The 24,697-nt window shown below is 42.2% G+C and overlaps 1 protein-coding gene across 6 annotated transcripts in view; it reads left to right on the forward strand.

Annotated features, from left to right (window-relative positions):
• The window catches only part of LOC149231553 (uncharacterized), a 126,837-nt gene that overhangs the window by 7,498 nt on the left and 94,642 nt on the right, over positions 1-24,697 (forward strand). For all 6 annotated transcript variants that reach the window (XM_089379247.1, XM_089379249.1, XM_089379246.1 and 3 more), the window contains one exon: positions 24,358-24,667. In XM_089379247.1, the coding sequence (XP_089235373.1) occupies positions 24,358-24,667 (310 nt within the window). The remainder of the gene's footprint in view (positions 1-24,357; positions 24,668-24,697) is intronic.

The raw sequence follows: 24,697 nt of genomic DNA on the forward strand, positions 1-24,697 counted from the left end.
ATTTGGATGATCCCCACTCCAATTTTCAAATCTACTGCAGATCTGATCTCCAAATATGCCACTGAAGCTCCATGAGATTTCTGGATCAAATCTTCTCATAGGTGAGTTGGGGTTTCGTCCAACACACATAAGGAAACCCAAGGCTTTTCGTCCTTGGTTTTGCTGAAAGCTGAGAACATCTTTCCAAAATCTCTTGAATAAGAAAAATACTCCAAACCAAGATGTCTCAAATGATTTGCTGCCCCTCTTTTTATAGATCTAATAGATCCCTCTCCATCCTTCTAGAAGCATTTTATTTTATTATTTTATTTCCATTCTAGAAGATTCTCTCCTTTATTTAAGTGAATTTTATTTTATTTTATTTAAGTCACTTTTCCTCTTCTGGCCTTTTTAAGCATTTCCCCTTTTTTATTTAATTAGTGACTAATTAAAGTCACTTTTAATCTAGAAAAATGGTAAATCCACCTTTACGATCTCTTCAGCCATTGAAAGTCATTTTTCACCATCTCATCTTATAAATCTCTTTGTTCCGGTTCCAACGAGCTATTACACTAAAGTGTTTCATCAAATACTCCTCCCAAAATGACACCTTAAGTATTTTAAGTTAAGATATGCTCAATAATAACCCGTTTTACAAGAATTGTTGGAATGCAACGGAACCATGAATAATGTGTGCGGACCCCATAAGACTCCTCCATAACCCTCCAGACCCACTAATAATGGAATCTTGATCCATCGTAATCACATCGTAAGGGAAATTGAAAATGGGGACATTACAAATCCTTATTCCCTAAGATTGCTTGCCCTCAAGCAATCCACATCTGTCCACTGTAGAGGCGTTTGTACACTAATACTAGGATACCATACAAACCATTGGGTCACATCAAGCCTCTATGCTAACCAACCATGAATGGATCCCTCAATACTTGGATCTCAAACCAATCTCTCACTCATCCTGCTATCAATAGATCTACCTGGTTTCCAATGCCACCATGGCTAGTCATCATCATCCTTGCCTAAAGGCTTCTGCTGTGCTATACCCTCAGCCAAGAATATTCTCCCAAGAATCGCCCCATCAATAGGATACCAGTTCATAATCTCCCGCCAATCCATCCCGTGGGAAGGATCAAATGTATGAATACCTGCACATGGAATAAGTACACCATGCCGTTGTTGCTCCGTGGTCAACTCACGTTGCTCTGCTCAGTCAACGAATAAAATCCATCTAGAAGACTTTGCCTCTCCCTTTCCAATGGACAGAGGTGAGAAGATAGTGTTGCAATCCCTATCTATGTATTCTTAAAGAGGGTTTCTCTTTTTCTCTGAAGTATACTCCTCTTGTTGCCTCACAAGGAACCTTTAGCCATTCCTCAATGCTAGACAACTTGATTGCTGACTCGGTACACACTACTCTAAGCTCCTCTATTTTATTGTTCTGCTGCCAAATGGTGCCTCTGACGGTCTAAATCTTCTGCTTCAATGCCATAAGATGAGTTCTAAAATGTTCAATCTCCTCTTGGTGGCTCTCACTTGGAAGTTTTGCAGCCTTGCTGGCTACTTCCACATCTATTTGCACCTCATCAATAAGTGGTCCCAAAGATGGATGCTCAACCTCCTTGACCATGGTCTCAACTTGAGCTTCCAATTGGCTCCTTAAAGGTGACTCATCATGCAGACTATGAGTGTCTAACCTATGCTCCTCTAACTGTTCTCTATGTTGAACTACAATAGCGGATCATTCCTCAACTCTTCCTGAATGTCCTCTCCATGGCCTTCTTCACATATGGAATCAATCTGTTGCTCACCATTTTCAACTGTCAAACATGCATGCACAGGTGAACTGGTACCAACATCTTCACATGATTGCTCATGTTTTTCAAAGGTATCCTTGTGATAATCAATGGACTAAACTATAGAAGAAGAGTCCTCATCAAAATGATCAGAAGGAATCTCTTCTATCATTGTTCCCAAGCATGAGTGTTTAGGTTCCTAAGGCCCCTTGCGGCTGAAGCATAAATTTTTCCTCAACTCATTCTTGCTACATGTTTGGACCTTTGCATCTTTGTCATCTCTAACTCACATACTCCTTAGCTCTTCCTTGGACAACTTCCTTTTGAGAATTTTTATGTCCTGCTCAACCAACCTTTCGACTAATTCATAAGTAGCAGGTGATACAACCTGTTCTTTCCTCTAGATGGCCAACAATATGGATTGCAACATCTTGCAAATGGCATTATGGTTACCCATAACTCCAGCCATGGTGTCTAAAATTTTGAGCCTCTTCCCAAAGGTAGGACCCAAGGTGTCATGCAACCCCTAAAGATTTTCTTCTATCAGCTGGAAAACTTCCCTCATAATGTCATCATTGTAAGGGAGCATAGGTGAAGTTATTTTGAGAATCTCACTGAAACAAGAAGCTACCATTAAGTCCCCTTCATAAGGGTGCTTCGAGAACTTGGTGTTGTACCAAGGTAGGGTCCATTTTAAACTCTAATCTGATTGGTCCACTTCGGAAATAAGTGAGTCTATTTGCACCAATTTACAAATGATATCCCCTGACCCTATGATCTTCAAGTCCAACCACAGTGCAAGGAGCAAATTTCCAACATTATTTTTCTTCTACAAATCCCTCAGTTGCTCCAGTTATAGGATAGGATTTACTTCTTTTGAAAAGGGTCCATCATTTTGATTTGTTCCTGGGCCTATAGAAGTGTTGTATCCCAAAGAATCTATCGATGCACTGTTGTGCTGATTCCATCTTCTAAGGTCCTCTAGAATCTTTCTTATTCTGTCTTCCATTAGCTGATACATATACAAGGCTTATAGCACAAAATCAGACTCTGAGTCTCAACCTTGATCAATTCACCAAGACTTTGACGCAACTTAGCCAACATTCCCTCCAACTGTCAACTTCACCAACAATCTCAAAACATGGCAATTCAATAGAGGTTTTAAATATCATATTAATGGAGGCTTTCCATATATAACCACTAGGTATGCAGATTCACTATACTTTCTCACCCAACTCATCATACTAATACATGGCTATCCATCATTACATTGGCTAGCATAAAGACACCACTGTTACAACCTGACAACCTCTTTATTACGACAAATCATGCCTAGATATGAATCCATAACCTCACAGATTTACAAGTGTTACAGTATAACAAGGCTTAGTTTCAAATGCACTACTGTAATTTAATTGACAAATTTCTTCTAACAGTTTGAGAACAAGCTTTTCTTCGAACAATTTGAGGACAAAATTATAAGTGCCGGTAAAAATTGTTCCAAGGACAAAAGTAGAAGGTTTATTGTGGAGAAGTATAAATGAACCCGAGGACTGTTCCTTGGAAAATCCGAAGGTTAATTAGGCTCCTTTGTTTGACCTAAGTACTGTAGATAACTTGGTCCACAATGTATTTTGTCCTTCAGGATTTCCAATCAATGAATAGTTTGGGCCTAAAGATTCGCTGTCTGGTCTTGTAAAGAATTCTGTCTTCAAGATTGGGAAATTTGATCCCCAATTCAGTTAGAAGAATGGATTTGGCAGCATAAGAATCTTGGTCTTCTTAGTAAACCAACCTCAGTAAATCGATTTCCACCAGAAAATGAGAATTTGGCCTTTTAGGAAGATGATGCTCTTGTTGAAAATTGTAGTGAGTGGAAGGTCTTCTCTGGCTTGTGCCTTAGCTAGAAAGACCATGAGTTGTCTTTCTTTGACCATGGAGTGAGTTCATGGAGATGGTGAGCTTATTTCCAATTTGCGGGAATAACTTCACAAGTTCATGCGTAGTGTTGGAGGATTAGTTACGTGGTCCCTTCTTCAGTTGACTACAGGATTGAGTGGCAATTCAAATTTTAGAAAGGTCGAGTTGGAAACTTCAGTCTTTGATTGAAGGAAGGATGAGTTATAACTCCAGTTTTGATTGGAGAGTGAACCACTTCGACTCGGTTAACTAGTCAATCACAACCCATGTTCTAATTTTGTAACTTGCCTAATTTAGCATGGATCGAATCTATAAAAGAAGGACGAAGGCACACAGTTTATTCATTGTTGAGTGCACAAGTTTGTGTGAGAGTTGTTTGCTTGTGGTGTGCGTAGCCTTGATAAACAAGAACACATGGATTTATTAAGCAGATTTGCGCTAGGATTTAGGATTTGCATCCTAAATAATAGGAGACCAAGTGCACGCAGAAATAGGAGCTATTTGCACTACAAAATAGGAGATTTTGTGCGCAAGGAAATAGGCGCTAGTGCACAAGGAAATAGGGTTGCCAGTGCACAAAGGATTAGGAGTAGGGATCACGAGATATCCAGGGTGAGTCCAAGCTAGTTTGGTGAGAGAACAAGGTTGTTCTCAATGTGATAGATTGCCTTGTAAAAGTATCAATTGCTCAAGCTCAATCAATAAAATACTACAACAAAGAAGGCTTGTTTTCCCTTTTAGCTTTCCTGGGTAAAGGTGCATGTTAATTTTTGTGTTGCATTTTTATCTATTTGATTATATTCGACTTCTTATTAGTTAAAAAATTTTGTATCTTAGTGAAAGTGAATTTGGTTTCAGTTTTCAGTTGCCTAGTTTTCAATAATTCACTAAGTAGTTGCAGAGTTTCGTGGAAATTTAACATGGTATCAGAGTAGAGGTCAACATAAAAACTAGCACCAAGTTGATCAGTCAGTGAAGAACGCAGATCAATCAGGAAGGCTAGCGCTAGAGTTTAAAGAGTAGTAAGTTGGATAAGCAGGATGGTGTTCTAAGAACTGAGGGTAGATCACTGTTTAGAGGGAGCCTCTAACTTTTGCTCATGGAATGAGCGAATATCAGTAGTGTTGGAAGATAATGGGGTGCTTGAGTTTATAAAGCAGGCTATAGTGCCACCTCAAGATCCCCAATAGTTGGCCCAGATAACAAGAATGATACCAAGGTGAGGAGGATCATTCTAGAGGGGTTCAAATACCATATTATCCCTCATCTCCATGGGAAGAAGACAACATATGAGATGTTTAAAGCCATCTTAGATCTGTATCATGGTTCCAGTGATGTCAGGAAGCTAGCTCTCAAGGAGAAGCTAAGAAGTATCCAGATGAGCAAATGACTACCCATCGTCACATATCTTTCAAATTTCACTCAGGTTCGGGATGAGCTAGGTGTTGTGGGTGAGATAGTAGCAGAAAAAGACCTTGTGAGTCTTGTGCATCTTTGCATGATCTTTTGGGACTCCAAAAGTCTTGGTATGGTTACCAAGATGCAGTGAGTGGCAGAGAATTTTCCCAGTTGCAAAAGGTTTTGGAGTGACTGTGTTCAAGAAGAAATCTGTAGAGGGACGAGAGATGATAGATCAGTGAAGACAGAGGATGAGGATAACTTTGCCCTAGCAGGAAAAGGTAGCAAAGCCAAGGGCAAGAAGGGCAAAGGCAAGGGCGAGACTAGTCAGAAGGGTGAGAAGAAGAAGAAGGATCTGAGCAAGATCAAGTGCTTCCATTGCTATGAGTTCAGGCACTATGCTACAAAGTGTCCTAACAAGAAAGGGTCCAATAAGGATCATGTGGTTGCATCAACTAAGGTAGATGGGTTTGCTTCTTAATTCGAGAAATACTTCTCATTGAGAGCTTGCATGGAAAGCTCAATAGGTAGCAACATGTGTTATATTGATTCAAGAGCATCCTTCCACATGACCAGGAACAAGGAGTATTTCAACCAGTTGGAGGAGGACATGAAAGTTGTTAAAATTGGCAACTAGGGCCAAACTCCATGTGGGTATACTTATTCATGGAAGATGATATTTTTCTTGGATTCCTCTCGTCGAGAGGTGTAGGATTGATCTAAAGATCATCCGATTCCGATAAGTATTCATGGAGATATGAATTTATTTGTGTTATGGGACAATTCGTCAAGGTTGGCCAACAACCAAATTGCCCACACTTGTGTTCAACGTTTTAGTATAAAAGAGGTGGCTTGCTAGTGATTTGGACATACACTTTTCTTGTGATCTCTTCCTCTTCACTTGTCTTTGGGTTTTGGTGGGAGGAGAGATCCTAAGAGACAATGCTGCCCTAAAGGAGAAGGCTCTATGCTATCATGGAGAAGGCTAAACACTGGTATGAAGCAAGCCCTATTCGTTGGCCTAATGATGCCATAAACACAATCATGAAGGCAAAATTCCCTAGCCACAGGTCTAAAGGGAGTTTATGCAGCTAAGGAGATGCCCTAGACCTAGTTGTTGTCTTGGGTAAGAAGGAGCTACATTGCCTAATGAAGATGCCACCTAAACGCAGTCATGAAACAAGGGTTATAATGCTGTCATGCCCTAAACGCAGAGAGACCTAAACTCTGTCCTAGAAGAACCTACGCTACAGCCTATCGTTGTCATGGATGACCCTATGAAGATGACCTTATCTCAGTCTCCTAGCCACAACACTTAAGGAAGTGTCTTATCTGCTGTCCTGAGGAGAGGTCTACACGCTGGCCCAAAAAGAGACCTAACCACTGTTCTATGTAGTACTCTAAATGCTGGCCTTATTCCGCAGCAAGAAGGGACACTTACCTCAGCCCTAATACGTTGTCCTAGGCCGCATTCATTAAGGGTTTGAATGCAGCAAGGGGAGGCCTTTCAGCAAGCCCTCACCGCAGTCTTATGTGTCACATTGGTACCCTAGACACAATCAATACACGGTCCGTGGGGGAATCTCAATCCGCAGTTAAGGAGGACTGTTAGAAGAACTGTTAGAGGCAGTTAAGGAGGACTGCTAGAGGACTATCTTAAGCAATTGTTTGTTGCTGTCCTGAATATGAAAGAAGCCTAAACAACCATAGCCTAGCTGCTTTGCTAGGCTGCAAGCCATAACAAGCAGCTAAGGCTGAGTGTAAATGGTTGCAACATATTGGATGTTGTATGTGCAGCATAATGATAATATATTACAGCAAGCATGGATGAGTGTATGTTGGATGCAGCATGGAGTTAGAGATAGCATGTTTAGTTGCAACAATGATTGGTGCAGCATAGTGCACAATGATAGTGGTGCAACATATAGGTGACGGTAAGGATGGGTGCAACATGGTGTAGTATGGTGTAGCACAATGGTACAGCATGGTGATGATGGGTATGGATGTATAACAGCAACACGATGCATTGCAGTAGCTTGTTGATGATGGGTACCTCATGATGATGAGGTACTGCTCTGTGATGGGGGCAACACAGTGATGCGAGTAGCTCATTGATTGGGTGCAGCACAGTGATGGGTGCAGCATGATAATGTGGGGTAGCACAGTGATGGGTGCAGCATGGTGATGGAGTCACCTTGCAGGATCAATTGAAGCAGTATGTCTTCACTGGAGTTTAGATCAGCTACCTCATGTGTTCATCTTCTTAGTGAAGATCTCTGCTCTTATTATGACAAGTCAAAATGTTGACTTCTGATGTATATGTACTATCTCTCTCTCTTTGCTAAATTATTGAAGAATATAAGAAGAATTGATCAAGGGTTTCCCCACATTGGGGTTTGTCCCTGGCTGGCGCCACATCTTGTGTCCTCTTGTCTTGGTTTGTCTTCTGCGATTTATGTTTATGTTCTATCTGCATTTTACTATCATGCTAAATGTGATTGCTAATCTGGAATTGATATTGAACTAATATGGAAAATTGAAGTAAATTTGCTCTCAGCATAGAACATACCTAAAATTAACAAAAGTTCATATTGAGCTAGAAGATAATGGCAAGTACCTGACTAGGGGAGCTGGTACTGTTAGCTTTGAGAGGGAGTCTGGGAGCTCTCTCCATCTCAGAGATGTCCTCTATGTTCTAGGCCTGAAAAAGAACCTTGTTTCGATGGCAACCCTAGAGGACAAGGGTTATGATGTCATCTTCAACAGAGGTAAGGCTTACCTCAAGCATCTAGCTTTTGGATCAGTGAAGCAGATAGGTGTGAGGATGAAGAATCTCTACAAGTTGCAGGTTGAGGCATGTGCAACCTTGAGTAGGAAGGCAGCAGGTGGGCAGAGCAGAGATGTAGGAGAACTTTGGCACAGGCGGATGGGACACTTGCTTCATGAGGCATCGAAGATCCTGCAGTAGATAGCCACAGGGCTACCACAATACAGTCTTAAATGGAGTGTGAAAGGGATGCACACTTGGCAAGTATGCCAAGTCATCTTTCTAGGGCCAAGACAATAAAGCCATAGGGATTATGGAGCTGGTGCATTTATATATATGTTGGCCCTTCTCTTCTCCATCACTTATGAGACACAGGTATTATGTTACTTTCATCGATGATTATTCTCGTAAAACTTGGATGTTTTTTATGAAGAAGAAGGTTGATGTCTTAAACAAGTTCATGGAGTTTAAGGCCCTGGTAGAATAAAAGACCAGGAGGGAGATCAAAGTAGTGAGGAGTGCAATGGCAAGGAATATATCTTCAATGCCTTCAGGGACTTGTGTGCTAAGGAGGGCAGTAGGAGAGAGCTGGCAACACCCCATAACCCTCAGTGGAATGGGGTGGCTGAGGGAAAGAACCGCAGTATAGTTGGAGTGGCCAAGGCATGTTGCATGATCAGGATTGCCTATGTTCTTATGGGCAAAGGCATCCAACATTGCAGTAGTCTGCAGAACAGGAGTCCACATAGGGTGCTTGGACAAGTTACACCAAAGGAGGCTTTCGCAGGCAAGAAGCATGATGTCTCACACTTACGTATCTTTGGCATGAAATTTTACTTCCATGTGTCCAAAGATAGCAAGAAGCAGGAGCCCATAGCTGAAAAAGAGTATTTTGTGGGTTACAGTGAGACATCTTAGGCATACAGAGTGTATATTCCATCACTCAAGAAGACAATTATCAGGTGGGACGTGAGGTTTGAGGAGGATAGAGCTTTGAGGGAGTCCTTAGAGCGAGAGCAGCTTAGAGTACCTGAGGAGAAGCTACTTTCTCCCAAGGAGGAGCCTCAACTAGGATCACAGTTTGAGTCTCAACCATGTTGGGTTGTGTTATATTCTTTCCACGACTAGCCCATGTAGTTAACTGGGGGGTTAGAAGGGGGGTGGAGCCCCCTCTTTGTTGCGTTGATTGCGTAGCGGGGGGCGTCACAGGGGGTTTGAGGGGTGCAGGTAACCCTACTCTATGGGGTCCGGGGCAGCGCCCCAGAAAATTTTGGTTTTGGACCCTATGTTAGGTTGGGCGGACCTACTTATGGTTTTGTGCATGATTTTTGCACATGGTTTTAGACGCGATGGTTTTCGGTCCATGGTATTGGATGCTTCGGCATGTATAAATATGTATTGTAACATTGAAAGGAATATAATGAAAAATCAAGTTGGTAGTCCTGGTTTTGGGATCCAGGGGAAAATCTCTGTGTATATGTGTTTTATGTGTTATGCTCTCGCATTGTTTATTTTCTGTGTTTTAGAATTCGTATGCAGGTAATTTCTGTATGGGGTTAAAACCTACATTTGGTATCGGAGCTGTTTTGGCTTCAAGGGGACGCCTTTGTTGCTGAGGGGTTTCGCTCGGGCCTGTGGTAGACCCTGTTCAGTGGGAGATCTGCGAGATCGATTCTGGTGGTGAAAGAAGATGGCGAGCAGTGGAAAGATAGAGATCGAGAAATTTAATGGTCAGAGTTTTGAGTTGTGGAAACTCAATATGGAGGATCTGTTGGTGGATAAAGATCAGTGGATCGCGGTAGATCTGGGTACTAAACCAACGGGAGTGTCCGATGAAGAATGGAAGAAGTTGGATCGGAAGGCAAAGAGCACAATACGATTGTGTGTCTCAGATTCAGTATTGCTGAATGTATTAGGGGAAGCTATGGTGAAGGCTTTGTGGGACAAGTTAGAGACTTTGTACCAATCTAAGTCTCCGGTGAATAAACTTTTCCTATGGAAAAAACTGTATAACCTAAGGATGAAAGATCGAGGCTCGGTGACAGAGCATCTGAATGCGTTTAATACTGTGGTAAGTCAGTTATCGTCTGTTGATATTAAAATTTCAGATGAAGATAAGTGCATCAGTTTGTTGTGTTCTCTACCAGATTCATGGGATAGTCTGGTTATTGCAATAGGTAGCAATACAACTGCCTTGCAATTTGATGAAATAGTCTCATCCTTGCTGATGGAGGAGATGAGATGAAAAAATATGGAGAGCCAAAATGGTGATGCCTTGTCTGTACGAGGATGGTCCCAGAATAGAAACAAAAATAAGTCATCGAGTGGGAGACCTAAATCTAGAGGGCGATCTAAATCTCCAGGAAAACCTGTAAAGGTGGTGTGTTGGACATGCAGAAAGGAATGGCACTACAAAAGGGACTGTAAATCTAAAGCTCCTGATAAAGGAAAGGGATCTGATGATGCTCCTTCTACAGAGGCGAAAACCACCTCAGATGAAGGTAGAGATGTGTACTTGGCTTCTTCAAGTACACATGTAGATCATGAGGCATGGTTGATTGACTCAGGTGCATCTTTTCACTTCACTCCCCATAGAGAGTGGTTCTGCAAGTATGAGAAATATGATGGTGGTGATGTCTTCTTAGGGGATGATAGGAAGGCTAGAATCGTTGGTCGCGGAAAAGTAAAGTTGAAGTTGCAAGGTGGAAGGGTTAGAACACTTCTGGGTGTTCTACATATTCCTGCATTGGCCAAAAATCTGATTTTTGTAAGCAAGCTGGATGATGCAGGTGTAAAAACAGTGTTCGATAAGGATACCTGCAAGATGGTTCGGAGGGCACTGGCATTGATGCGGAGAGTTTGGATTGGAACTCTGTACAAGCTGCAAGGTAGCACTGTTGTTGATGGGTGCAACAGTTCTGTGGTTCCTGAAAGTGGAGCAGAAAATCTAGTGGTCTCTGGAGAGAAGACCATGCTGTGGCATCAAAGGCTTGGACATATTGGAGAGAAGGGCCTTCGAATACTTCATGGTAAAGGTATGGTAGAAGGTATGAGTAATAGCTCTTTGGATTTTGATTTCTGTGAAAATTGTGTATATGGGAAGCAGAATTGGGTGAGTTTCCCCTTTGGTGGTAAGAGGGCGAAACAGATATTAGAGCTTGTGCACAGTGATGTGTTTGGACCTGTGAAGGTTCCATCACTGGGTAAGTCTGTGTACTATGTATCATTTATAGATGACTTCTCAAGGAATACATGGATATATTTCCTTAAGAAGAAATCTGAAGTCTTTGACAGGTTTAAAGAATTTAAGGCTTTGGTGGAAAACCAGATAGAGAAGAAGATAAAGGCGCTGAGGACAAATAACGGTGGAGAGTTTTGCAGTAAGGAATTTGAAGAATTCTGTAAGAAGTGTGGTATAGCACGGTAGAAGACTACTCCATATACACCTTAGCAAAATGGAGTTGCAGAAAGAATGAACAAGACATTGATGGAAAGGGCAAGAAGCATGCTCAGTGGTGTCGGGTTAGGACAGGAATTTTGGGCAGAGGCGGTGGAGACAGCATGTTACCTGGTCAATAGATCACCTTCATCAGCGTTGGAGGATAAGACTCCACAAGAGGTATGGACTGGTAAGAAACCCTCTCTTTCACATCTGAGGGTATTTGGATGTGATGCATATGTACATGTTCCAAAGGAGAAATGAACCAAGTTGGATAGTAAATCTGAAAAGTGCATCTTTATTGGGTATAAGGATGGTTTAAAGGGTTATAAGCTTTGGAACCCAGTAACAAGGAAGGTTGTGTACAGCCGAGATGTGGTGTTCAAAGAGGTGAAAGATGTTATTAAACATGAAGTCCAACCAAAGGAACCTGAGAAGATAGAGTTTGAGCTAAAGGAGGAAGAATCAGACTCTACAGTAGAGGAGGAATCAGAAGATGAAGAGCCACAAACTCCGGGTGTGAGAAGATCAGTTCGAGAAAGAAGGCAGCCAGAAAGGTATAGTCCATTTGCTTTTTGTTCAAATTTTGCTTTATCTATTATTGATGATGATCCTAGAACTGTGAAGGAAGCAGTAGATTCAGAGGATGGAAAACTCTAGAAAGAGGCCATGGTTGATGAAATGGCATCTTTGCACAAAAATGAGGCTTGGGATCTGGTGGAGTTGTCGGCTAGAAGGAAACCCATTGGTAGCAAATGGGTGTTCAAGAAGAAGACAAATGCAGAAGGAAATGTGGAGAAATACAAAGCTCGGTTGGTAGAAAAAGGTTATTCCGAGGTGCCGGGAATTGATTTTGGTGATATTTTTTGTCCTGTTGCCAAGGTAACTTCTATTAGATTACTTTTATCTGTTGCTGCTGCTTTTGATTTTGAGGTAGAACAGATGGATGTAAAGACAACATTTCTTCACGGGGATCTGGAAGAGGAGATCTACATGAAACAACCTGAAGGCTTTGCGGTGAAGGGTAAGAAAGAACTGGTATGCAAGTTAAAGAAGTCTCTGTATGGGTTAAAATAATCACCAAGGATGTGGTATAAAAAATTTGATACATTTATACGGGGACTTGGCTTCACCAGAAGCAAAGCAGATCACTGTGTGTATTTTAAATTAATTGGTGACTGTGTTATTTATCTGGTCTTGTATGTGGATGATATGTTGCTAGTTGGAAATGACAAAGAATTTATCTAGGATTTGAAGACCCACTTGTCCTCCAAATTCGACATGAAATATCTTGGTGCTGCAAACTATATTTTGGGCATGGAAATTAAAAGAGATCGGACAAAGAGGAAGCTCTGGTTAAACCAGAGGAAGTATGTCGAGACAATATTGCAGAGGTTTAATATGCAGGATATTAAACCGGTGAAGGTTCCTATTCCTGTAGGTGTAAAGTTATCTGCTGAACAGTGTCCCAAGACACAAGAAGAGGAAGAGGACATGTCCCGTGTTCCATATGCAAGTGCAGTCGGTAGCCTGATGTATGCGATGGTCTGTACTAGACCAGACATTGCACATGCAGTGGGAGTATTGAGCAGGTTTATGTCAAAACCAGGGAAGGAGCACTGGACAACAGTGAAGCGGTTTTCAGGTATTTGTGTGGCACTAGTGATTATGGTTTGTGCTACCAAGGAAGACTAGGATTGGACAAAGTGTTGGATATTCGTGGCTTTGTTGATGCAGACTGGGCTAGAGATCTGAATCAAAGAAGATCTACAAGTGGGTATGTGTTTAACCTATTTGGAGGTGCAGTTAGTTGGATGAGTAAGAAACAATCTGTAGTGGCACTATCAACTACAGAGGCAGCATACATGGCAGCCACTCATGCAAGTAAGGAAGCAGTTTGGTTGCAGAGATTGTGTTCAAATATGGGGTTAGTACAGGGAGCTATAAGGATAGACTGTGACAGCCAAAGTGCAATTTTCTTGGCAAAGAACCCTGCATATCATTCAAAGACAAAGCACATTGATGTTGAGTATCACTTTGTGAGGGATATGATAGAAGACAAAAAGGTGTTGCTGGTAAAGGTGGACACTTTGAAGAATACTGCAGATGCATTGACAAAATCTATGAGCTCTGAGAAGTTCTCTTGGTGTAAAGAATCAATGGGCGTTGCAGGGTTGGATAAATGACTAAGGAGAATGTTGGGTTGTGTTATATTCTTTCCACGACTAGCCCACGTATGCGCTGATTGCGTAGCTGGGGGAGTCACAGGGGGTTTGAGTGGTGCAGGTAACCCCACTCTATGGGGTTCGAGGCAGCACCCCGGAAAATTTTGGTTTTGGACCCTATGTTAGGTTGGGCAGACCTACCTATGGTTTTGTGCATGATTTTTGCACACGGTTTTGGATGCGATGGTTTTCGGTCCATGGTATTGGATGCTTCGGCATGTATAAATATGTATTGTAACATTGAAAGGAAGATAATGAAAAATCAAGCTGGTAGTCCTGGTTTCGGGATCCAGGGGAAAATCTCTGTGTATATGTGTTTTATGTGTTATGCTCTCGCATTGTTTATTTTCTGTGTTTTAGAATTCGTATGCAGGTAATTTCTGTACGGGGTTAAAACCTACAAACCAGGTGACAAGAGACTCACACAACAAGATGTGTAGCAGGATGATAAGGAGGAGAGACCAGGACGAGAGCAGGTAGCATACTAAGTTAGAGACTCCTGACACAAGGAGGAAGAGAGCCAAGTGGGCTGACATGCTGATTCAGGAGGCCCAAGCATGTTGAAGCGCCTAGCTTTGTGTTCATGAAGAGCAAGCAGCCACAGAGGTGCATCGGGTATATGGCACTGATGGCAGAGTTGTTAGACATTGAGCCTTCTTGTTATGAGGAGGCAGCCTCTCAACAGGTTTGGTAGGATGCCACGACGGACGAATATTCCTCCATCTTTCATCATGAAGAACAATGTATAGTAGATTGTGCTATGACTAGAGGGAAAATCAATAATATGCTCACACTAGGTGTACAAGGTGAAGCATGGAGCAGATGGGAGTGTGGAGAAGTACAAGGCCAAGGTTGTGGCCAAGGGCTTCTCACAGGTTGAGGGCATAGATTATGATGAGACATTTGCCCCAGTAACATGGTTTTCATCCATTAGGACGATTCTGGCACTTGCAACACAGATGGGGTGGAAGATCCACCAGATGGACATGAAGACAACATTCCTTGATGGAGTTGTTGAAGAGGAGATTTATATGGAGCAGCCAGAGGGGTTTGAGTAGTTCAGTAGAGACACACGTGTGCAAGCTGAAGCAAGCTCTTTATATGGGTTGAAGCAAGCTCTGAGAGCATGGTACACTCGTATTGATAACTACCTTCGAGGATTGGGCTTCACTAAGAGTGAGGCGGATCCCAACTTGTATTACATCATGGTTGGAGGGCTTCCATTCATTCTAGTGCTCTATGTTGACGATCTTATATTGACTAGAGTAGATAGCTTGATTCAGGATTGCAAGGCAAACCTTGCAAGGGAGTTTGAGATGAAGGATATAGGGCTTATGCAGTATTTCCTTGGATTGGAGGTTTGGCAGGGTAATGGTGAGATCTTCTTGGGATAGGGCAAGTACACGCAGGATATTCTTAGGAGGTTTCATATGCAAGATTGCAGGTCCATTGCCACGCCTCTAGTCACAAACTAGAGGAAGGTGGATGCTAGCAGAGCAGAGCGAGTAGATTCTACATTATACATCTTGCTCATTACGTTGTTGATGTATCTAGTTAGCACGTAGCTTGATATTTGTTTTCACTAAACCAGCTGAATCAGTTTAGGACGGAATTGATTAGAGTTCACTGTGTTGCTACAAAGCATGTTTTGAGGTATCTCAAGGGAACAACAGATTATGGATTATGGTACAGACAGGTTGATGGAGTGAGGCTTGAGGGCTTCACAAATGTAGATTGGGCAGGGTGCTCCATGGATCGAAAGAGTACTTCATGTTGCATCTTCAACATTGGGTCAACAGTTGTTTCCTAGTTTAGCAGGAAGTAGAGATCAGTTGCCCTCAGATCAACAAAGGCCGGGTACATGGCTTCTAGTTTGGTAGTGTGCGAAGCTATCTAGATGATGAAATTGTTTATGGGACTTTTCAGACAAGGGATGGAGCCTATTGTGATACATTGTGACAATTAAAGTTGCATTAAGCTCTCTGAGAATCCAGTTTTTCGTGATCACTCCAAGCATATTGAGATCATGTATCATCATCTTAGAGATTGTGTGCAGGAAGGGATAGTGTGTTAATTTGGCAGTTCAGTGACAAATTCCAACCATTTTACTAAATTCCTCTTTCTGAGAGGACCAAAATTGACTTTTGAAGCACTCAATTTGGACAAGGAAAAATATATTTTTGATGATGAAACCCACATTGGCACATTTGTTCAGGTCGGCCTAGAAGCTAAACAAGCTCTCCTCCAACACATATAAGTAAAGTCCTCCTCATTTGGCATCACATCAACACAACACATTCTTCTCTCTCCTCATCTAATTGGTTCTTACAGCTTAAGAATCACAGGAATCTCTCACACATGCAAAGGATAGGTGTCTCTTTTTGTTTGGCCGAATTTCAGATCTGTTTTAGGGCATTGACCAACGTTGACCGGGGGCATTTTGACTGCGATTTCTCTTGGGATTTTTCTATTTGACTAGGCCGCATTGGAGGGCACAAAAACCAAGGAAGTTTGGGCACCATGACTATAGATTGATTTCAGACTTTGACTGCAAGCTTCATCATTGCATTGACCAGGTTTGACTGCTCAAATTGGGACTATGTTGACTGAGGTTTGACCAACAAAGGAGGTCGAGTTGGAAGACCTTTGACTGAGCTCTTGGAGGACTGTTTTGACCTTTGACTGTTGACTGGTTAGGCACACATTGTTGTTGTTGACTGTTGTTGACTTGGAAAAAATTGCATCAGAGTTGACTTTTGTTGACTTCTCTCTCTCTCTCTCTTGTGTCTATTTTGGATAAATTGCTTGGCATATTGACTTGATTGGATATTGGATATTGGCTAGTCAAAGTTCGACTTTGACTCTTGATGATGTACTCTCTCTGTTGAACATTTGAAGACAATCTAATAGAAGAAGAATTGCAAAGGGTTTTCCCCCTTGTGGGTTTTTTTGTAGAAATTTAATGATTTTCACCCTTGACTCAGTTTACAATTTTGCATGTGTTTATTTAGGCCCAACCCACATGTTTTGTCATGCTGATATAAATTTTAGAATGCATTTATTGCAAACATAAATGATGCTTCTACTCTTTTTCACTTTCTTCACAACTGATAATTAATGCAAGCATTTAATAGAAGAGACATTAGTTTTTGGTCAAGCTGACCCCGGAAAAACCCCACAGCCTCTTGGGGAAAACCGGTCTTCAAAGGAGGATTTTATTGCTTGAGAAATTATTAATAAGTACATAAAAACACAATACTTATCTCCCTTTTTGCTGTAGCATTAAATGTACAAATTCTGGAAATTTGTGCCCACTGAACAAATCAGATTTTCACAGATTTTTGTGCCCAGAATTTCTGCCATTTTCCTTTGCTCAGCTCCTCGATTTCAGTGCCCAGAATTTGCCTTGATTTTTGTGCTGAAATGTTGATTGTGCTACCTCAAAATTTGTGCCAGAATGCAGTAGAACAACTCCTCTAAAAGTTGTCTCGAAATTTGTGCCTTGAATTTTGGGCATGAACAACATTGTTTCCTCCCTTGAATTTCGTGCCTCCTGCCTCAAAATTCGTGTTGAGTATTTGTTGTTGTTCCCTCGATTTTTGTGTTGTTGTTTCCTTGAAATTGTGCTGCTACTCCTTGATTTTCGTGTTGTTCCCTTGAAATTTGTGTTGCTGCTGCTCAATTTTCATGTTGTCTCTTCCTCCTAGAAAATCGAGTTGTTGCTTGTATAGTCTCCTTGGGATTCGAGCTCCTTTCTCTTGGCTGCAAATTCTCTTCCTCTTTCAAGTTTTCTCCTTAGCCTCTCTTCTCCTCACGCTCTCCCTCACAAGTATGAAGTGAAGAATTGAATTCCCTTTTTCCACTTTTCTCTTCTTGGAAAATATTGAATCCTTAAACCTAGGATCCAATGGTTGAGACTAATGCTTCCAAATAACCCCCCTCATACATTGGCCCCATCACTTAAAAGTCTCCTAGTACCTTTTCTAATTTTTCTCATAAAGTGATTTTTCATCTTACTTTAATATTAGAAAAGTACACTTATTACTTTTCACATAAAGTCACTTTATAAAGTACAAGTGACTTTAATATTAGAAAAAGTACATGGTACAACACTTCTAAGTACCTTTTCCCACCATGACATTAATATAACTCATAAATGTTAACAAGACAAAAGCCATTAATGTGCTCACTAGGCTAAAAGGGATAAAAGCCTAGTAACACCTCTCCTTGGTACTATTTTCAACACTCCCTCTTACCGAGGAAGGTGTTGCTCACCACTCCCATCCTGTCTCTGAAAAATACATGCTTGCCCCTTGGCAATGATTTGGTGAGAATGTCTGCTACCTGTTCATCAGTGGATATATACTCAAGCTTCACTGCCCCTCGTTGAACCCAGTCTCTGATGAAGTGGTATCTAATCTCTATATGCTTTGACCGGTCATGAAATACTCGATTCTCAGAGAGTTTAATACAACTCTTATTATCACAGTAAATCATAGTTGGTCTCAACATTTGACCAAATAAACCATAAAGCATCTTGCGAAGCCACAATGCCTCGCACTCTGCCTGACTAGTTGTCATATACTCTGCCTCTGCGTTGCGCAATGCCACTGATCTCTATTTCCTGCTGAACTATGACATCACTGCCGAGCCCAACGAGAAACAACATCTTCACAACTCTTCCGGGCACTGACACTGCCAGCGCAATTTGAGTCTGTGCAACCAATCAATCTGACTCCATCACATTTGACATAGTTCAGACCATAATCCACTGTGCCCTCTAAGTACCTCAACACATGTTTTGTAGCCACCCAGTGTCCTCTCCTGGGCTCCATCATAAACTGACTCAATGTGTTGTTTGCAAAATAAATATCTGACCTAGTGTTGACCAAAGACATCAATGAACCGATCAACTTTCGATACAAAGTTGGGTTTCCCAACTCGGAATCTGAAGCATGCAACTTCTTCCAGTTGGTGATCATAGGAGTACCCATAGGCATGCAATCATCCATATAGAATCTCCTCAAGATATCACCTGTATACCTGCCCTGGATGACGAAGATATGCCTATCCTCCTGCCAAACCTCCAACCCTAGAAAGTAATGCATCAACCCCATATCAGTCATATTAAACTCTGAAGCAAGATCTCTCTTGTAGTGCTGGATGAGTTTGTAACTTTGTCCTCCCCTGTAATAAACAAGTCATCCAAATATAGAACCAGAATGAGTGGATCGTCACCTACCAAGATAAAATATAGGTTTGGATCTGCATCACTCTTCTGGAAAACCATTTGTTGCAAATAGGCATCTATTCTCTCGTACCATGCCCTTAGTGTCTGCTTCAGTCCATACCTGGCTTTCTTCAGCCTACAAACATGAGACTCCCTCCCATGCAACTCAAAGCCCTTAGGCTACTCAATGTACACCACCTCTTGTATAACACCATTGAGAAAGTCGGTCTTCACATCCATCTGGTGAATCCTCCATCCCTTCTCAGCTGCTATAGATATAACTGCTCTAATGGGAGTATAACGAGCAACCAGTACAAAGGTCTCCTCATAGTCAACTCCCTCTACCAGTGAGAACCCCCACGCCACAAACCGAGCTTTGAACTTCTCCATACTGCCATCCACAACATGTTTGATCTTGTACAACCACCTGGAAGTCACCATTGACTTCCCCTTAGGACATGGCACTACCTCCCAGACATCATTCTTCATGATAGAGGCATACTCCTCCACCATGGCATCCCTCCAGAGGCCTCTTCAAAACTAGCTGGTTCTATCTCCACAACATCTGCCACAAAGCCACCCAACCTCTCTGGCGGTCTGCTCTCCCTCACTGACCTCTTGGGTCTCCCTAATGCCTCTTGAGCCTTCTTCAGGGTCTCCCGAAGCCATCTTGACTTCCTCTTCCCTGTAGTAGTCTCCTGTGGTGGTATAGGAAGGCTGTACTATGACCAATGGAGATCCTGAACTTTGAGATATTGTGCCTGATGAGCTTGCACCAGGTGGCCTGAACCAAGCGAACCTGTACTCTGTGAACCTGTCACCCCTGAAGAAGGTGAACCTCCTAATCCTGATGTACCACCTGATGCTCCTGAAACCTGTAATGTGGCCCCTTATTGAGGAGCCTGTTGCTCTACCTAATCAACTTCCTAAGATCTCCTCAAAACCCTCTCCTCCTCAAATGTCACATCCCTCATCTCTGCGGAAGTATACTCACCCCCATTGTCTGATCTCAACACCCTGATCTTCCTCCCTGTTTGGTTCTCCACAAGAGCCTTAAACTCTTGGAATCTCTTGAAGACCTCATCCTTGCTATTCAGAAAGAAAATCTAGGTCTTCTTGGAGTGGTCATAAATGAAGGTCACATAATACTCATATCCACCCAATGAAACATGGGACATAGGACCACATACATCAGAATGAATCAAATCAAGGATACCTGCAACTCTGCTGTCACTGCTTGGGAAAGGTGTCTTGGTTTACTTTCCTAAAGCACACCCCCTGCAGACATCATGATGCTTTGTGCGGAAGTTAGGCAAACCTGTAACCATCTCCCTCAACATCCTGAAAGCTCCATGGTGCAAGTGGGCCATCCTCCTATGCCATAGCTCACATAACTCACTGCTATTGGTTCTACGCTACCATAGCTTGAAGAGGCTAAAACATAAGTCTGTATAGTCTCCCACTACGAGCTCCAATCACATGAGCAGACTCAATACTGGATCCTCTGGGATTTATCAACACTTGTCCCTTTCAGAACAGTACCTCAAATCCCCTATCCTCCAAGTTAGAGACTAATATCAAACTCTTCTTCAACTTTGGAACATAAAGAACATCTATCACCTTCAGAGGAGGTAATGACTCCCTATGAAATGAAACTATTCCCATATGTTAATTTTAGATAACAATGGTATGTTCTCTACTTATCACAATTTATTTCAATGTTCTTTTAGTAGCCCAATGACAATTTCCAATTATTTCTAGTAGCAATCACATTAACTTAATCATATTGACAGTAAATGCAGTTAGAACATAAAAACATATGCAGAAAACAAGCCAAGACAAGAGGACACCAGATTTGGCAGATGCTAGGAAAAAAAACCCCAATGTGGGGAAAACCCTTTGATTGAAATCGTCTTCTTATTATTCAATAGTTCAACAGAGAGAGAGAGTACACAGATCAAATTCACTTGCCCAATACTCTGTCAAAATCAACAGTCAATAGAAGTCAACTTTAGCCCTAACGAGAAAGTTAACGTTGGTCAAATTAGCAACAAAACTTCTCCTCTCTAGCTCGGTCAAAGGTAGTCAACTCGTCCTCCAAGAAGGGTCAAAGTCAACCCAAAACAATACACCCAACCCCATTCAAACTCGGTCAGACTTCAGTCAATGTTGCGGTCAAACAAGCCTGCAGTCAACACAGGTCAAACTGCCCCAAATGCCTCGATTTATGTGCCAACAAGTACGACCTCAAGAAATCGGAATTCTTCCCAAGAAAACGCAATCAGATTCGGTCAAACTAGCCTTGGTCAACGCTGGTTTGCAATTTGGAATTTCGACCTGCACTTTGTCTCTAAAATTTTCGGCCTCCTTCCCACACGTGAGAGAAAGAGAGAGAGAAGATCCCAAGCTGTACGAACCAATTTGAAGTGGAAAGAGAGAAGGATGTGTGAGTGAGTGATGTCCAAATGAGAGAGGTCACTCCTATTTATACAAATTTGATGAGGGTGAAAGGACACATCTATTGGGCTTCATGAGCCTACATTACGCTGAGGCCGACCTTAACAATTTGTGCATGCGAGTGAATAAATTCAAAATTCCACTTCTGCTTGTCCGAATGAGATGATCTTTATATCAAACATGGACCTCTCGAAAAGACGAATCCAATGCAATAATCATCTCCATCATATGAGTTGTCCCAAGGTGGAATTTGGCCCTAGTTTCCAATTTTAATACTCCCTCTCAATTAGGGAGAATTCCACTCGCCAATCCATTTGTCATCATTATGTCATCCTGTCACCATGTACCATCTCTGTCATCACTGCTCTGCTTTGTTGAACCATGAAGTAATAATGAAGAAGAAGTGACTGACGGTGAGTCACAAGACCTTACCACTCTCCACTAACAAAAGTCAGTCCTTGATCCCAAATCAAGTTGTTGAACACCATGCATCCTAGTCATAGGGTGTACGGTAGTACATGATGCGTCCATCGGTAGTGCTATGGTCCCTAACCACTTTTCGCAACTCATTGGCTAGATGAGAGGTACTTCCCATGAGTCCCAAACTCCATGGGTAGAATGTGTGCTGGGGCACCAACTGGAGAAGGTGAACCACTCATCTTGCTCATATGCCATAGGAGAAGGTTAACCACTCATCTTATGCATATGTCAATTGTTGGGGAAGGTGAACCACTCACCCTACGTACATGTGTTTGCAATTGTAGGGGAAGGTGAACCACTCACCCTACACACATGTCAACCATCATGGGGTATCTCAAGGGAAGGTGAACCACTCACCTTGTATTTAGCGCACCAGTAGGAGAAGGTGAACCACTCACCCTATGGTCGCTCATAGCTCCAAGAAGTACCCCAAGCCCCAGGAGCTCCCAGAGCTCAGTGTCCAACTCATATGGGACCCTCATAGGAGGATCTTTCCACGACTCCAAGTCTCCCTTGGAAGGTTAAGAATTTGAGCTTCCCCAAAGGCTTCGTGAGAATGTCTGCGACCTGCTCATCTTGTTGATTCGAGGTAGCATCGGATGTGCTCTAGCCACGAAATTTGGTGGAGAGGTTGGGGCACATGAGATCTCCAATACCCAGAAAGGGTTTGGGTAGATTCTAAACAGTTTGAGAAATATTAAAATAATTAATATTTTTAATGGAGTCCTTAAGTCTAAACTTAGGGAAATTAAAATATTAATGTGGATTAATATAAAACTGTGTTAGAATGGTCCAAAAGACATGGATCAAGCCAGATCTAATCTTAGTCGTTGATGAGGGACTTAATCTCGGCTGTTGATATGTCAACGAGAAAAGTATAAGAGGAGGCTTGAGGGTCACTTGGAGAGTACACCAGATAATTAGTCATTCTATTCTCTAGAGCGGGGTTTGCTAAGAGAGATAGAATCAGTGATCAGAGTTGTAGATAAGGGGCAGTGAGTACAGAGAGACAGAGAGGCAGAGATAGTGCCGGGAGATCAGCGCAGGAGCCAGAGAGAGTGACACAGTAGCAGCCAGGGCTCACGCAGGGCCACGCAGAGGCAGCAAGGAGTTGCACAATGCTTCAAAGAGGCCAACATTGCTGACACAGAGGGCCAGAAGACTGACGCAGGGCCTCCTGAGGTTGACGTAGACCCATTTAGGGTGACGTAGGGCCGGCGCTGGGCAGAGAGAGGCTGACGCAGTCCAGAAAGGCAGACGCTGGGGTTTCTGGGGCAGATTGGAGTTGAGGAGCTGCCAGAGGGTTTATCCGGGGTTTCAGCCGGGACATTTGTCTCAGACTGAGAGGTACTACTGCCAAGGGCATTCTCTGTTGGGTAAGCCAGATTTGGCACCCATATTGTACTCTGAAATTGCTTAATAAGAAAACCCTCAGATAGCTGCACCGGTTTTCCCGTATTGGGTTTTTTCCGGGGACATTGGTCCAAAAATAACAATTTCATTTCGTGTGCGTGTTTCTATTTCCTTCAGTTGATGATCTGTAATATGTTGAGCATGCACTAATGTTTGTTTTCAGTATTTACATTGTAAATAACTTGTTAAGTAACAGAACAAGTAGGTAGGAATAAATCAGTAAAGTGCATGGAGGGTTTCTAACTGGTAGACTTAGAAACTTCAACATGGTATCAGAGCGTGGTTGCAGATCACATGAGCACTGAGGACATTAGCCGAGCGGAGCAATAGTAGCAAAAATTAGTTGTCTCGAGCAATAGAAGTTGTTCCTAGCAGAGCAGCAACAAGGGAAGGGTGATGCAGTGCCTGTGTCATCAAGGGTGAGCCAGGAAGAGGCAGCGCAGAGGCCAAGGGAAGCAAAGGGAGGCTCACGCAGAGCCACGCAGAGGGCCAGAGGGCTATGACACAGTTGGCTGAGGAGGTCGAGTTGCTAGTGCCGGGATTGCGCAATGCCTAGGAGCTCTCACCTTCAGGTTGTTGGGGTTTAGGAGGTTGTGGGAAAGTTGCAGAGTGGAGCTGGTTGTAGTTAGAACAGTACTTGACAGGGCAAGGCCAAGGAGGAGGGAGTTGCTACCGAGGGTTTCTAGCCGAGAATTTTGGATCAGTGGTGCGGTTGCACAGACGATAAAAAATGATCACATTTGTATTTTTTTTAAAGTTTTTTCTCCAGACCCTCGGTGATATATTTGCGGACACAATGTTTGCAACATTGTTATAGACTCTGGAGGACTTTTTGGATCTGCGCTACCGAGTAGTTCTTCCATTTTCATAAGTAACATCAAATTATTATGGTCTAGAAATGATCCTGTTAGTATGTATGGGTATGATTATTGCTGAAATGATTTAATTTGGTTTACATTTCGAGATAGTATAACTTGACAGTCTGCTCAGGACTCTTATAATATGGAATCGGCAACTCTAAATTAAAAACTAATTCGTGTTTTTGATTCTGCCCATGTGGACTTGAGGATGCATAAACCAGACTATGAAACTATCCTCTTTGAAATGTTTTTGGTTCCAAGGATTAAGAGAATATAACTGGGTTAATATTTCCTTTTATTTGTCTTGTGACAAATTTTAATTTGTTTTTCCAACCTGCATGTTCTAATACAATGGGAAACATTTTGATGCTTAAACAGATGATGGACACAGATGCCATGATAGATGCTTTGCATGAAGATTTAGATACAAGTGGAATTCCTGACAAGAATGTTCCTCAATGGAAAAGGAACAATATTGAAAAAGAGGTACATCTTCCCAGTTATGGTGTTTCACCGATTGAATTATCAAGGCACTTGCATGAACTTTTGGAGAGAAGACGAGAAGAGCAGATAGAAGAACTAAAGGCTAATTTGAAAAATGCACAAGAAAAACTTCTTGCAAAAGAAATGGAGCTTTCTTGGTGGAAGGAGCGTGCTTTAAAACTTTTGAAGCAATCTGACTTGCCAGGTAAAGATTCTCCTCTTTGAAATTGCAACC

The sequence above is a fragment of the Pinus tabuliformis genome, chromosome J, assembly GCF_031772625.1.
Source record: "Pinus tabuliformis cultivar Carrire ecotype Pingquan chromosome J, CPIR1, whole genome shotgun sequence".
Lineage (NCBI taxonomy): Eukaryota > Viridiplantae > Streptophyta > Pinopsida > Pinales > Pinaceae > Pinus > Pinus tabuliformis.